Here is a 14,541-nt window from a genome sequence, read left to right as displayed (position 1 = left end):
CAGGGATAAACCATTTGGACTCACTACAGGCATGAAGTGAGCTGCAAAGAGAGAGAGGGGGTAAGTGACCTGTGAAGTTTAGTCAGAGTTGAGTGGCTGCATCAAGTGTTGGACCCTCCCAGGGAGAGATTCAAGGGATGGGAAAGCCTTGTGGAATGAGTTAGTCTTTTCCTTTCTGCTGCTAGTCTGTTTTTTTCCCCGTTAACGCAGAGTGGAATGGAGGGTAAAAAAAAATAACAGCAGGAATTTCAATGGCAGTGATTACAATGCGAATGGAAGTGGGTCAGTGCTGGGTAAGAGCAGAGGGATTTGGGGAACAGGTTCACAGGACATTAAAGGCAGCCCCTCAGGGAGATAAGGCCCATGAAACAAGCTAAAGAAATTCTAGTTTTATAATGGAGGTACAGAATATAAAACACAAGGGGTTCAGGTGAGCCAATCTAAAACCTCAGTAAGATCTCTGTTAGAGGACTGTGTGCTGTATTGTGTCCCCATCGTAGGAAGGATGTTGGGCCTCCAGAGAGGGAACAGGACAGATTCGTTAGGGTGGTGCCTGGTATGAAGAAATACAATTACAGAGAAAAACTTGGAAAAGTGTTTGTTAGAACAGAGCAGATGGTGGGTGATATTCTGAGAAATTTTAAAACTTGAAATCAGGTAAAGGCAGCAGACTAGGGTGGGGAATGGGATTAATTGGATAGCTTTTGAAAGAGCTGGTACAGGTGTTGATGAGGCAATTTTTATCCTCCTCTGCTGTTTGATTCTATAATAAAGCTACTCTGGCCACAATTAGGTGAGAGTGGAACAAAACGAGGGCATTCCTGCTGAGCTAGGCCCCAGAGAAGAGGTAATGGAGAGAACAATGTGATCGACAGTGCCAAATGCAGACAATTCTGAAAGAGGACATAGTTTGTGAGTTTGGTTGGGTCTGTCTGGCAGTGTAGAAAGAGGAAAGCGAGTAATGGAGACAGGAAAGAGTGTGAGAGAGACACAGAAGAGAATGAGAGAGGCACAGGAAGTGAGTCGAAGAGAAAAAATATGGTACTGGCCTCATAACAGTCAAGATTAAAGTCCCATCCTGACCTCTGTGTGTGTGGTTTTTGGGAAGTGCAGTTTATGTGTTAATTAAGCAGACACCAGACAATAGCAACCTGCCCCATCTACACTGCTGAATTTTAGAAAATTACGTACTTCCCCACATTCTCTCAGAATATATGCTCTTTTGGTGCCTAACAGAGTTAGCAGAAAGGAGTGGGTTTCACTTTATGGACCCTCAACCTCTTGATCCAGTCTGCAATGCTCAGCTTTGGAGGAGAGAGTGTTGACATCTCTAGCTGGTGGATTCATTATTACTTATGGAGGGGAGGGGGTGTGTGGGGAGGGGAGGAGTATGTTGATTTCTTTGAGGCAGGGAATAAGGTAACAATTCCTTTTAGACACACAAAGCTGGAAATCAGCCAGGGAGGCTGTTTGTAAAGCTGCAGCTTCAGGGGAAGGTTTGTTCATCTGGGTGAGGCTTTTAGTCACTCCCAACCTGCCTAGGCTTCACCTCAATGAGAGGACCAATCAGGCACAAATCAGATTCGAGCTATTAAATTAAAGTAAAGGGAAAGGCATTCCGATTGAATCAGTCAGTGTTCACACCTTCTCACACGCAGGGGGTGTTAAAGGCAGAAAGCAGCACAATCAGCAGCTCACACAGACTATAACTCAGCTCGGAATGGCAGGTAGGAACTATTTCATTAAAGAATTACAAAAACTTCACGAATTTTGTAATCTGGAGTCCAGAGAGCGGGTCCCACCTGTACAGCTCAGAACATTGTAAACGTTGCTGATCGGACATTTCCCTGAAGTTTTAATAATTTTTTATGTATTTATTTATGAATCAGTCAATGAGATTGAGTTTAGAACTTAGATTTAATGCATTTCATTTTACATTGTAGCTGAAAGGTTTGTTTTCAAAGTTTACTTTATTTCAACAGATCTTTGAAATTTTTTGGCTCTAATGAGGTGATCTGATGGGTCTGTGCTTAGTGGAGCGTCTGTGCTTGGTGGAGGTTCCGTGCTTGGTGAAGGGTCCGTGCTTGGTGAAGGGTCCGTGCTTGGTGAAGGGTCCGTGCTTGGTGGAGGTTCTGTGCTTAGTAGAGGATCCGTGCTTGGTGAAGGGTCTGTGCTTGGTGAAAGGTCCATGTTTGGTGAAGGGTCTGTGTTTGGTGAAGGGTCTGTGCTTAGTGGAGAGTCTGTGCTTAGTGGAGAGTCTGTGCTTGACAAAGGGTCCATGTTTAGTGAAGGGTCAGTGCTTGGTGGAGGTTCTGTGCTTAGTAGAGGGTCTGTGCTTGGTGAAGGGTCTGTGCTTGGTGAAGGGTCTGTGCTTGGTGAAGGGCCCGTGCTTGGTGAAGGGTCCGTGCTTGGTGAAGGGTCCGTGCTTGGTGAAGGGTCCGTGCTTGGTGAAGGGTCCGTGCTTGGTGAAGGGTCTGTGCTTGGTGAAGGGTCCGTGCTTGGTGGAGGGTCTGTGCTTGGTGAAGGGTCTGTGCTTGCTGAAGGGTCCGTGCTTGGTGGAGGGTCCATGCTTGGTGGAGGGTCTGTGCTTAGTAGAGGGTCTGTGCTTGGTGAAGGGTTCATGCTTGGTGAAGGGCCTGTGCTTGGTGAAGGGCCTGTGCTTGGTGAAGGGTCTGTGCTTGGTGAAGGGTCCGTGCTTGGTGGAGGGTCCATGCTTGGTGGAGGGTCCGTGCTTAGTGGAGGGTCTGTGCTTAGTAGAGGGTCCGTGCTTAGTAGAGGGTCCGTGCTTAGTAGAGGGTCCGTGCTTGGTGAAGGGTTCATGCTTGGTGAAGGGTCTGTGCTTGGCAAAGGGTCCGTGTTTGGTGAAGGGTCTGTGCTTAGTAGAGGGTCCATGCTTGGTGAAGGGTCTGTGCTTGGTGAAGGGTCTGTGCTTGGTGAAGGGTCTGTGCTTGGTGAAGGGTCTGTGCTTGGTGAAGGGTCTGTGCTTGGTGAAGGGTCTGTGCTTGTGAAGGGTCTGTGCTTGGTGAAGGGTCCATGCTTGATGAAGGGTCCGTGATTAGTGAAGGGTCCGTGATTAGTGAAGGGTCCGTGCTTGGTGAAGGGTCTGTGCATAGTGGAGGGTCTGTGCTTGGCAAAGGGTCTGTTCTTAGTGGACGGTCTGTGCTTAGTAGAGGGTCCGTGTTTGGCGAAGGGTCCGTGCTTAGCAAAGGGTCTGTGCTTAGTGGACGGTCTGTGCTTAGTGAAGGGTCATGCTTGGTGAAGGGTTCGTGCTTAATGAAGGGTCCGTGCTTGGTGGAGGGTCCATGCTTGGCGAAGTGTCTGTGCTTAGTGAAGGGTCGTGCTTGGTGAAGGGTCCGTGCTTAGTGGAGGGTCCTTGCTTGGTGAAGGATCTGTGCTTGGTGGAGGATCTGTGCTTGGGAGAATATTTTTATGCAGTGAGATATTGTGATCTTGAATCTGTTGCCTGCAAGGGATAAGGGGAACAGGCAAGGCAGTGGGACTAATTGGTCCACTAATTGGATAGCTTTCTCAAAGAGCTGGCACAAGTACAATGAGCCATATGGCCTCTTTCTGTGCTGCATGATTCTATGATTCTACTTTCACTGAGCTGACTCAGCATGGACCTGGGACGGACTGGAGGATGTTCCTGGTCTGGATATTTCAGAAAACACTGATCACTGTACTAAGGAAAGCAGCCTTCTATATCCTTTAACATTACACATTTTCCTCAATCTCCATCCTCTCCGGTAAGAGTGAGACCAGTGGGCACTCACAGGATGGGCCGACTCCTGATTACCCTGCGCTGTCTCACTGCTCTCTCTTTCTTCACTTAATTACAGTTATTTTAAACTCCTTGCTTCGTTTGATCTTGTGTTCTGACTGGATTGACAGTTTCATTCTGAGCACTGAGCTGTGAAATGTTGCTGTTTAATCTCAGGACAGAGGCAGATCCAGATAACAACATAGAAATGGTGGATGTACAAAGGGGAGATGGATCAGGTCATACAGTCACGGGACTGGGTATTCTGGTTAAACCCCACAGTCATGTGGATTAATACTAGTCCAGATACATAACCACTATACTGCCATAGCCTGAGCCAAGGATCAATGCAGAGGGAGATGTACTGAGAGGAGTTTCAATACAGATAAATACGGGCATAATACTTTGAAAACAATTATGGGGACACACTTGATGAATTGTGTGAACTGGTTAGGGAAGAGATCTAGGAGTGATAGCAGACTCAGTACTGACCATAGGTTTTTTGAAGAGGTAACAGAGAGGGTTGATGAGGGTAATCACAATCACAGAATTGTTACAGCGCAGAAGGAGGCCATTTGGCCCATCGTGCCTGCACTGGCTCTCCCAAAGAGCAACTCACTTACTACCATTCCCTATTTTCGCCCCATAACCCTGTGCATTCTTCCTTTGCAAATAACAATCTAATTCCTTTCTGAAAGTCTCATTTGAACCCGTCTCCACTCTTGGGCAGTGCATTCCAAACCCTAACCACTCACTGCTTAAAAAGTTTCTCCTCATATCACTTTTGCTTCTTTTGCCAATAGCTTTAAATCTGTGCCCTTTCATTCTCAATCCTTTCACAACTGGGAACAGTTTCACCCTATCTGCGCTAGCCAGCTCCCTCAAGATTTTGAATACATCTATTCAGTCTCCTCTCAACCTTCTTTACTCTAAGGAAAAGAATCCTAACTTCTGCAGTCTATCTTCATAACTGAAGTTTCTCATCCCTGGATCCATTCTCGTGGATCTTTTCTGCACCCTCTCTTATGCCTTCACATCTTTCCTAAAGTGCATGACTAGAATTGGATGCAGTGCTCCAGTTGAAGCCAAACTAGCGTCTTATATAAATTCAGCATAACCTACTTGCTCTTGTACTCAAAGTCCCTATTAATCAAGACCAGGATACTGTATGTTTTATTAACTGCTCTCCCAACCTGTCCTGTCACCTCCAATGATTTATGCCCCCAGGTCATTCTGCTTCTGCACTCCCTATAGAGTTGTACCCTTTATTTTATATACGTACATACATATGAATTAGGACCAGGAGTAGGCCATTCAGCCCCTCGAGTCTGCTCCGCCATTCAATAAGATCATGGCTGATATGAATGTAACACCCCACATTCCTGCCTACCCTCAATAAATTTTCATCCCCTTGTTAAACAAAAATCAATCTAGCTCTGCCTTAAAAATGTATTCTGTCTTCCCATGTTCTTTCTACTGAAATGGATCACTTCACATTTCTCCGCATTGAACTTCATCTGCCACCTGTCTACCCACTCCACCAACCTGTCTATGTCCCTTTGAAGTTCTACATTGTCCTCCTCATAGTTCACATTACTTCCAAGTTTTGTATCATCTGCAAACTATGAAATTATGCCCTGTACACTAAGGCCTAGGTCATTAATACTAATCCAACACTAATGCTGTTGACGTGGTGTACGTGGATTTCCAAAAGGCATTCGATACAGTGCCACTTGTGGGCAAAGTTATAGCTCATGAAATAAAAGCGACAGTAGCAACATGGCTACAAAATTGGCTGAATGACAAGAAACAGAGAGTAATGGTTAATGATTATTTTTTGGACTGGAGGAAGATTAGTAGTAGAGTTCTCCATGGATCAGTATGTGAGTTGATCTATTGTGTAAAGTTTTGGGCGCCATAGTATTGAAAGGATGTGAATGCGTTGAAGACAGTGCAGAAGAAGTTTACAAGAATGGTTCCAGGGATGAGAAACTTCAGTTATGAAGATAGATTGAAGAGGTTGGGACTGTTCAAGGGGAGATTTGAAAGAGACGTTCAAAGTCATGAGAGGGCTGGACAGAGTAGATAGGGAGAAATTGTTCTCATTCATAAAAGGATAAAGAACGAGAGAGCACAGATTTAAAGTGATTTGCAAAAGAAGCAAATGTGATGTGAGAAAAAACTTTTTCACACAAGTGGTTCGAGTCTGGAATGCACTGCCTGGAAATGCCATGGAGGTAGGTTCAATCGAGGCATCCATGAGGGCATTAGATGATTATTTGAATAGAAACAATGTGCAGGGTTTTGAGGAAAAGGCAGGAGAATGGCACTAGGTCATAATGCTCATTCGGAGAGCCGGTGCAGACACGATGGTCTGTAGGGCCTCCTGCGCAGTAACATTCTGTGATTCAGTGATTCTCTGATTCGAACTCAGAATGATTTCTGACTTACTAAATGCAGTAGCTGATGTAATCCTGAAACATACAGACAGTGTCTTGCCTAGGCAGATGTCGAGTTAGCTAATTTTAGCGAAGATAGTGGTAGGATAAATTTATGCAGTCACTTGCAGTCCCACAGTCACCATCTCTCCCTCTTCATTCCCCCCCTACTGCCTCCTCTATCTCTCCCTCCCTTCCTTCCTCCCTTCTCACTCCCTCTCTTCCGATTCTCACTCCTTTGCTCCCTCCCTCTCTTTCTCTTCCTTACTTGCTGACTGGGCAAAATAATGTGGGACTCTCCATTTCATAAATGTTTGGCTCATTCACCCTCACATCAAGCACAGGTAGTTTCATATTAACACATGTTCCAACAGAAGCTCAAAATGTGGGTATTTTGATTCTTAGACTAAAGCGCAGATCATTCTGTCCAGAGAAGATGTGAGAAGCGTTTCATGGGTTTGAATTTGATAGTTGTTTTGTTTCCAGGAGCAATTACTGTGCACCATAAAAATGAAAGCAAAGCTCTGTGATAAAAAGCGATTAAACAGAATCCTCCTGTAATTAGAGAGCAGGGTGGAATTGGGCGGAAATCTCTCTGTGGATAATCGGAAAACAGTAAAGTTACTTTCTGTAGTTTTCCAGCCTCACCAAGTGAGCTGTTGGGATTGTTGGCCCTATTCAGCTTCCCTCTCTTGGAATGTGCTGGCACCTCTGCAGCTGCTGCTACTGGGAGTTAACCCTGGGAATCAGGAGCACCAGGTGAAATTCTGCTGCCAGGGTTTTCTGTCCCATTCCAATCTGCTCATTCTCTGCATATTTCCATTCAATTTCTACCCCATTGCTCCTTGGCCTGCTGATTTTCTGAAGTCCAGCACCGTCGGCTGGGCTGTGGAGTCAGCTGTGTTCAGTGGGTAGCACTTTCCCCTCTGAGTCAGAAGGTTGTGGATTCAAGTCCCACTCCAGGACCTCAGCTCGAAATCCATACGGACACTCCCAATACAGTAGTGAGGGAGAGCTGCACTGTCAGAGGGTCAGCACTGAGGGAGTGCTGCACTGTCAGAGGGTCAATATTGAGGGAGTGCTGCACTGTCGGAGGGTCAGTACTGAGGGAGTGCTGCACTGTCAGAGGGTCAGTACTGAGGGAGTGCTGCACTGTCAGAGGGTCAGTACTGAGGAACTACTGCACTGTTGGAGGGTCAGCATTGAGAGAATGCTGCACTATCAGAGGGTCACTACTGAGGAAGTACTGCACTGTTAGAGGGTCAGTATTGAGAGAGTGCTGCACTATCAGAGATATAGAATTTGGTTTATGGAGTACAACTCATTTGCAATAAATCTCCAATTGTGAATTATTTAATGAATCATTTGGTTCCCATTAGACTTAACCTTCAGGCAAGACCGAACACTTCAAGTGGTGAATTCAAAAGATTTATTGTCAATTAAAAGGTAGAAAGATAACAAGTTAAAAAGATAGAGACAAAGTTTCAATTAACAGTAAAAGGGAAAAACTTAACAACTAAACAGACTTTTCACAGCTTCCTTGGGTGATCAGGCCAAAGGCAGGGGGTGATGATCACTCTCTGGTCACTCAGTACGTGGATAACATGCTAACAAAACTACTTCCCAAAACCTTCATTTTTATACTCTCAGCTCACATTTTCTTACCTTGAATTAGCCTAACTGTCAAGCAATAATTAGTTAACTTAACCATCTGCCGATTTATAATTGGTTCCTGACACATGTGAACATCTTCCCATGCAGTAATACAATGGGTCTACTCAAAATGTTTCATACTGGAATAATATCTTATTCTTCATCCATCTTCACGTAACCTCCCAAGGTCATGAATGTTTTGGATTTAGCACAGCTTATCTTTCCAGACTGGTATATTAGTACACCACCACCTGAAAGTTCCCATCCAAGACACTCACCATCCAGAATTGGAAATATATCACTGTTCCTTCACTGTCGCTGGGTCAAAATCCTGGAACTCCCTCCCTAACAAAACTGTGGGTGTGGTTACACCACATGGATTGCAATTCACCACCACCTTCTTCGGGACAATTAGGGATGGGCAATAAATGCTGGCCCAACCAGTGAAGCCCACATCCTGTGAATGAATAAAAAAACATTTTAAATCAAGTGTTAATTATATGTTATTATAAAATGTAAAACATTACAAACTTTCTGTTATAGGTTACATTACCAGCCTTTACCAATACATTTATTAATTAATTACTTATTCTTCAACAGTCACACAATCAAGTCTCACTACTTGTTCAATCATGTCTGGTCGGTTTCCAATTACACGGTAACTGATTAGTTTTTAAAATGTCTCCTGAATTAATTCAAAATGGCTTCTGACCATGTTAGCTTAGTATCTTAAATAATCTATTGAATCAGGCTATACAATAGTCGTCACACTAAAAGTATTGATTTTAAAACTACCAACAGAGGGGTAATCTTTCAAATGAGGCATTAAACTGAGGCCCCCTCTGTCCTCCCAGAAGATCATAAAAGATTCTTGGGTTACTATTAGAAAGTAGCAGCAAGTTCCCCCAGCGCCAATATTTTATCCCTCAACCAACATCTCTGAAATAGGTGATTTGCTCATTATCTCATTTCTTTTTGTGCGACCTTACTATAAGAAATATAGATTATGGCACAGCAGGAGGCCATTTGGCCCAAATGCTTACACCAGCCAAAAAGAGCCATCCAGCCCAATCCCGTCTTTCAGCTCGTTGTCCACACTCATGATGCCATGTTGCTAGCTTGGCCTAAATAGCCAAGTGGTTATGGTACTGGGCTTGTAACCCCAAGATCAAGAGTTCAAATCTCACAATGGCAAACTATGAAACAATGTAACTTCATCTGAATAGGAACAGATGGAAATGTGTTTGTACTCGAAAGAGTTACATCTAACTATTGCATTTCCTATAGCAGAAGAGTGAGAACGCTTCAAAGGTACTCCAGATACAAAGGCTGAGAGGCACTTTGGGACATCCTGGGGTGGTGAAAGGTGCTATAGAAATGCAAATTCTTTCTTGCCTCGGGTTCCTGAGCTCAAGAGTCTCTGTCTGTTGGCGAGTGTGGCATTAATGAAGAGCTGTATGTTCTGGCCAACATTCCTCCATTAATAATTGTGTATAAAACACTCAGACATGTAAGGAGATGCAGTTTAAATATTTGCCTTTCTTCTCACCTGCCAATTTTTAATGTTTTTTTTCTCTTTCTCTACAGCTGACTATGAAATGAATCGTGTAGGAAATTATCAGAAGTTGAATCACGAAGATTACATGGACAGCGGTAAGCAGGCTGTGCTTTTTCAGATTTTGTCCTGGGAGTACTGTATAAAACAAGCCACATCTGAAGCCAACTACTGGAAAAACTGAAAGGAACATTGAATAGTTGAAGCAGAATTTGCAACATGTAGGGTGGTAGATCGCACATGGGATACAATCTTGACCTGGAGTGTCAGCTTGCATCCAGAGTGACTCCTGGGATTGCCTGAATATGTGCGAGTCTCTGATATGGATACATTGCTCTGATCTGGCGCTAACCCCACTTATCTCCAACTCCCTAACAGGTATCTTTGAAATAGAGAATGGCAGAAACAGGACGATGGGCGGAGGAAACTACTCAGACAGTGGTAAGAACACATTCGCTGTGGGTGCTGGGAGCAATGAAGAGGAACGGTGGGGTCATTTTGAGGAAGTTGGTCTGCCCAATGGGTCAATGAGTGGGCTCTGTAAGGGGTAAGGTGAGGCTGTCAGAGTACAGTGAGACAACATGTAACCTTTTTTCTCAGACCTGAGTCAGTAACATTCCCTAAATTAAATAGTTCTTGCTGACCCCAGGAGATCATTATTGGGCACACTGACCTGCTACAGATTGTCACTGACTGCTGGTGATACCTGTCACACTTTCCCAATCCACAGCTTGACTTGTGGTTTCAGCAAATTAAAGCATCAATCAATCACTCAGGGGAGTTCACATCCACCTGAAACACAGGAAACATAGGGCAGGATTTTCCCCCCGTTGGGGGGAAGTTGAAGTGTGGGCGTGCAAAGGCGCGCCTCCAATCGGTGCCCCATTTTACGTGGGCGGATCAATTAAGGCCTGCCCAACGAAACTTCCGCACAGAAGCGCTATGCGCTCCCTGAGTGGGTGGGGGGGGGGGAATTCCCTAAACCTGAGAGTGCGATCTTTCGCAAAAATGCACAAAAGAGCGCACTCATCTCCCTGAGGCTAAGTGCTGCCTCAGGGAGATCGTCTCTACTGTACAAATTATTTTTTTTTAAAATCCCTGAAATATCCCTTCATGTGACACTGTCACATGAGTTGGGACATGTCTATAACTTTTTTAAAAACTTTAAGTTTTTTAAAACCTACATGAAACCTCATCCCGCCCATTGACAGGTCGGCGGGCGCACAACTGATTTTGCTGTGCTCCCGCCTTCCTGAAAATTTAAGTAGGGCGCCATGACACCGTGCGTCATTTTATGCGTCAGCGAGCGGACCCCACCCCCGCTTGCTGACAGGAAAATTCTGCCCATAGTGAGTCTAAGCCACAAACAGCCAGCTTTGAGCCACAAGTCTGGTGGCTTGGAGTGTTGTTTATCAGCTATTGCTACCTGGCTTTATCATATGATGCTGAGTCATGTCAACTTTGACTTTAATCAGTAACTGATTGTTAACTTTTGTTAACTCTGTACTTGAATGTTTTGATGTGCTGCTGGCCAGTTTCCCATCTTTAACGCTATGTAAACTTGAGCACCTCCAAAACTCTGCCTGTGTCCTAACTCACTGAAAGTCCCATTCACCAATCTGTGCTCACTGACCTACATTGGCTCCCAGATCGGCAATACCAAGAGTTTGCAATGCTCATCCTTGTTTTCAAATGTCTCCACGGCCTTGCCCCTCCCTTTTTCTGTAATCTCCTCCAGCGCTACAATCCTCAGATCTCTGCACTGCTCCCATTCTGGCCTCTGGTGCATTACCAATTTTAGTCGCTCCACCATTGGTGGCCATGCCTTCAAGCTCGCAGGGCCCTAAGTTCTGGAATTCGCTCTTTACACTCACTGCCTCTTCATACTTCATATCTCTCTTTGCCTTGAAGACACATCTTAAAAACATACCTCTTTGATCAAGATTTCGTCTTTTGATCTAATATCTCCTTAAGTGGCTTGATGTCAAGTTTAATAACACTGCTTTAAAGCAGTCTTGGGATGCGTTTCTATGTTAAAGACGCTATATAAATGTAGGTTGTTGTTAAGTTGTTCGCTCTTCTCTTGCAGCTGTCACGGAGGTGATAACCTCAAAACTGACCTCACTTCCACCACGTGAGTAACTCTGCACAGGCCTTGGGATAATGAGATATACTGGATGGAGATTCCGTGGTCCTGCTCCTGCACTGGGGCAAACAAGGAAATGACTGTCCTGGGGAGGGATATGCTAGCTACAGTTCAGGAGGGATGGGATGTCAGTGTCATGCTGACAGGATGCGTGTGTATGTCTGAGTGATTATGAGTGTATGAGCATGTGTGTGGCTGTGTTTGTGTCTGGCTGTGTGTCTGAGTGTCTTGAAAGGCTTATCCTGGATAATGGAAGAATTGGGTACCATTGGGAAATGGGAATATCAGAAATTTCTTGAGTTAGCTGGAGACAAAAGGATTTCTTTGGGATTGACAGGCTTCCAAACACAATCTGAGACTGTAGGGAGACCAGGAGAATTGAGGGTACAGGTGACTGAGGGCCGTACACTGATTCCTTATCACACATTTGCATTTTCTCTCTCTCTCTCTCTCTCTCTCTCTCTCCCTCTATCTCTCTCTCTCATCCACTTTCTCATAGTCTACCACTCTCTGTTCTTCTGTCTCTCCCTCTTTCTCTCTGACTCTCTGTTCCCATCCTTCTGTTGCTCTGTTACTCTTTGTTCCTCTCTCTCTGTTTATCTCAGTGGATAACTTGCTCAATCTGTCTCTCTGTGACTCTCCACCCATCCCTCCCTCCATTACCCCCTTCCTTGTGTTTCTATTTTATCAACCGTCCGATCTCTGAATTTTTGTCTCTCTCCTCTCTCCAGCCGCATTTGCTGAAATCCTGACTCCGATCACAGTGCCCCTCTCCAAATCATTCTTTCCCAAGATTTGACACCCGTGGACCTCTCTCTCACTCTCCCCTCCACCGGGCTTCCCCTTCAGGCTTTCCTTAGTGAGGTTTAAGAACACTGGAACAGGAGGAGGCCATTCAGCCCCTTGAGCCTGCTCCACCATTCAGTGAGATCATAGCTGATCTGTATCAACTCTTTGCACCTGCCTTGGTTCCCTAGATAGAAATAGAGGATCAGCCATGATCCTAATGAATGGCGGAGAGGCTTGAAGGGCGGAATGACCTACTCCTGCTCCTATTTTCTATGTTTCTATGTAACCCTTAACACCGAGTTAAAAATCTGTCAATCTCAGAGTTAAAATGATTAATTGTGTATCTACTGCTTTGTGTCAAAGACATCTCCCACTCTTTGTGTGAAGGGGCATTTCCTAACTTCTCTCATGAATGGTCTAAATCTGATTTTCAGGTCATGCTTCCTTGTCCTAGATTCTCCCACCAGCAGAAAAAGTTTCTCACTAACCTATCAATTTCTAATCTTTCAAATTTTAAAAATCTCAATGAAGCTATTCCTTTAGTCATTTATAGTTCAGGAAAGATAAGCCTAGTTTATGTAATCTCTCCTCATAATATAACCCTTGAAGACCTGGTGACATTCTGGTGAATCTCTGCTGCATTCCTTCAAAGGCCAATATACCCTTCCTATGCTGTGATGCCCAGAACTGTATACACTGCTCCAGCTGTGGTCTAACCAGGGTTTTGTGTAGCTGAAACATGGTTTCTTCTCTTTATTTTGCCTTTTGTGGGTTTTCTGCAGGAAGCACTTTCAGTAGTGCTGGTTCCTCCTCTAGACGCCAGGTTCTCACAGGAGTATATGGAACAGAGGACATTACTTCATCCACTAACACCAGCTATCACAGTGCATGTAAGTACCACAGAGAGTGAGGGGCGGGGAGAGAGGGACAGAGATAGAGGGAGACACAGGGGTGAGAGCAGCACAACTAAGAGAGAGAGAGAGATGGACAAGAAAAGGAAGAGAATGAGAGAAAGACGGTTAATGGTTAGAGAGATGGAGAGAGGGCTAGTGAGATGGAGAAAGAGAGCAAGAGAGAGACAGTGGAGAGAGATAATGAGAAGGAGGGATAGTGAGGAAGAAAGAGCAAGAGAGTGAGAAGGAGAGAGACAGATAAAGATAGGAAAGGAGACTGAGGGAGGGAGGGAGTGAATGAGTGCAGAATTGCTCCTAGGGTTGGGTCTGATCTCCAGTATTGGAGAATGAGACTGACACTCCTGGCACTTCCTTATTTCTCATCGCTGAGCACCCTGACACAGTGTTACTCCCCTCCCCACCCCGACACTATTATCCGCCCCCCGGATACCTACGGCTGACAAGTATCAAGTAGCATTCGCACCACACAAGTGTCAGACAATGACCTCCAACAAGAGAGAATTTAATCATTGCCCCTTGACGTTCAATGGCATTACCATCACTGAATTCCCCACTATCAACATCCTGGGGGTTACCATTGACCAGAAACTGAACTGAACCAGCCATATAAATACTGTGGCTACAAGAGCAGGTCGGAGGCTAGGAATCCTGCACTAAGTAACTCACCTCCTGACTCCCCAAAGCCTGTCCAGCACCTACAAGGCACAAGTCAGGAATGTGATGGAATACTCCCCACTTGCCTGGCTGAATGCAGCTCCCACAAGACTCAAGAAGCTCAACACCATCCAGGACAAAGCAGCCCCATTGATTGGCGCCACATCCACAAACATTCACTCCCTCCACCACCGATGCACAGTAGCAGCAGTGTGTACCACCTGCAAGATGCACTGCAGGAATTCACCAAGGCTCCTTAGACAGCACCTTCCAAACCCACGACCACTACCACCTAGAAGGACAAGGGCAGCAGACACATGGGAACAGCACCACCCCTCCAAGTTCCTCACCATCCTGACTTGGAAATATATCGCCGTTCCTTCACTGCCGCTGGGTCAAAATCCTGGAACTCCCTCCCTAACAGCACTGTAGTTGGACCTACACCACATGGACTGCAGTGGTTCAAGAAAGCAGCTCACCATCACCTTCTCAAGGGCAACAAGGGATGGGCAATAAATGCTGGCCCAGCCAGTGAACCCCACATCCTGTGAATGAATATAAACACTTGTCCCAGACTCTGCATGTCCTGAGAGTCTGTCTGTCTGTCCTGACTAGATCCTGTCTGATCAATG

At 45.2% G+C, this 14,541-nt stretch overlaps 1 protein-coding gene across 4 annotated transcripts in view; it reads left to right on the top strand.

Annotated features, from left to right (window-relative positions):
• The first annotated feature begins 1,625 nt into the window (after window positions 1–1,625).
• The window catches only part of col17a1a (collagen, type XVII, alpha 1a), a 124,367-nt gene continuing 111,451 nt past the window's right edge, over window positions 1,626–14,541 (top strand). For 3 of the 4 annotated variants that reach the window (XM_041210478.1, XM_041210476.1, XM_041210475.1), the window contains exons 1-5: window positions 1,626–1,727; window positions 9,439–9,504; window positions 9,785–9,847; window positions 11,496–11,540; window positions 13,124–13,231. In XM_041210478.1, coding sequence (XP_041066412.1) covers window positions 1,721–1,727; window positions 9,439–9,504; window positions 9,785–9,847; window positions 11,496–11,540; window positions 13,124–13,231 — 289 coding nt within the window. In that variant the 5' untranslated portion in view covers window positions 1,626–1,720. Of the gene's footprint in view, window positions 1,728–1,943; window positions 1,951–9,438; window positions 9,505–9,784; window positions 9,848–11,495; window positions 11,541–13,123; window positions 13,232–14,541 lie in introns of those variants that run through there. The other variant, XM_041210477.1, reaches the window with a different exon arrangement.

Source organism: Carcharodon carcharias, chromosome 17 (assembly GCF_017639515.1).
Source record: "Carcharodon carcharias isolate sCarCar2 chromosome 17, sCarCar2.pri, whole genome shotgun sequence".
Taxonomy (NCBI): domain Eukaryota; kingdom Metazoa; phylum Chordata; class Chondrichthyes; order Lamniformes; family Lamnidae; genus Carcharodon; species Carcharodon carcharias.
This window is presented reverse-complemented; position numbering and strand designations above follow the sequence as displayed.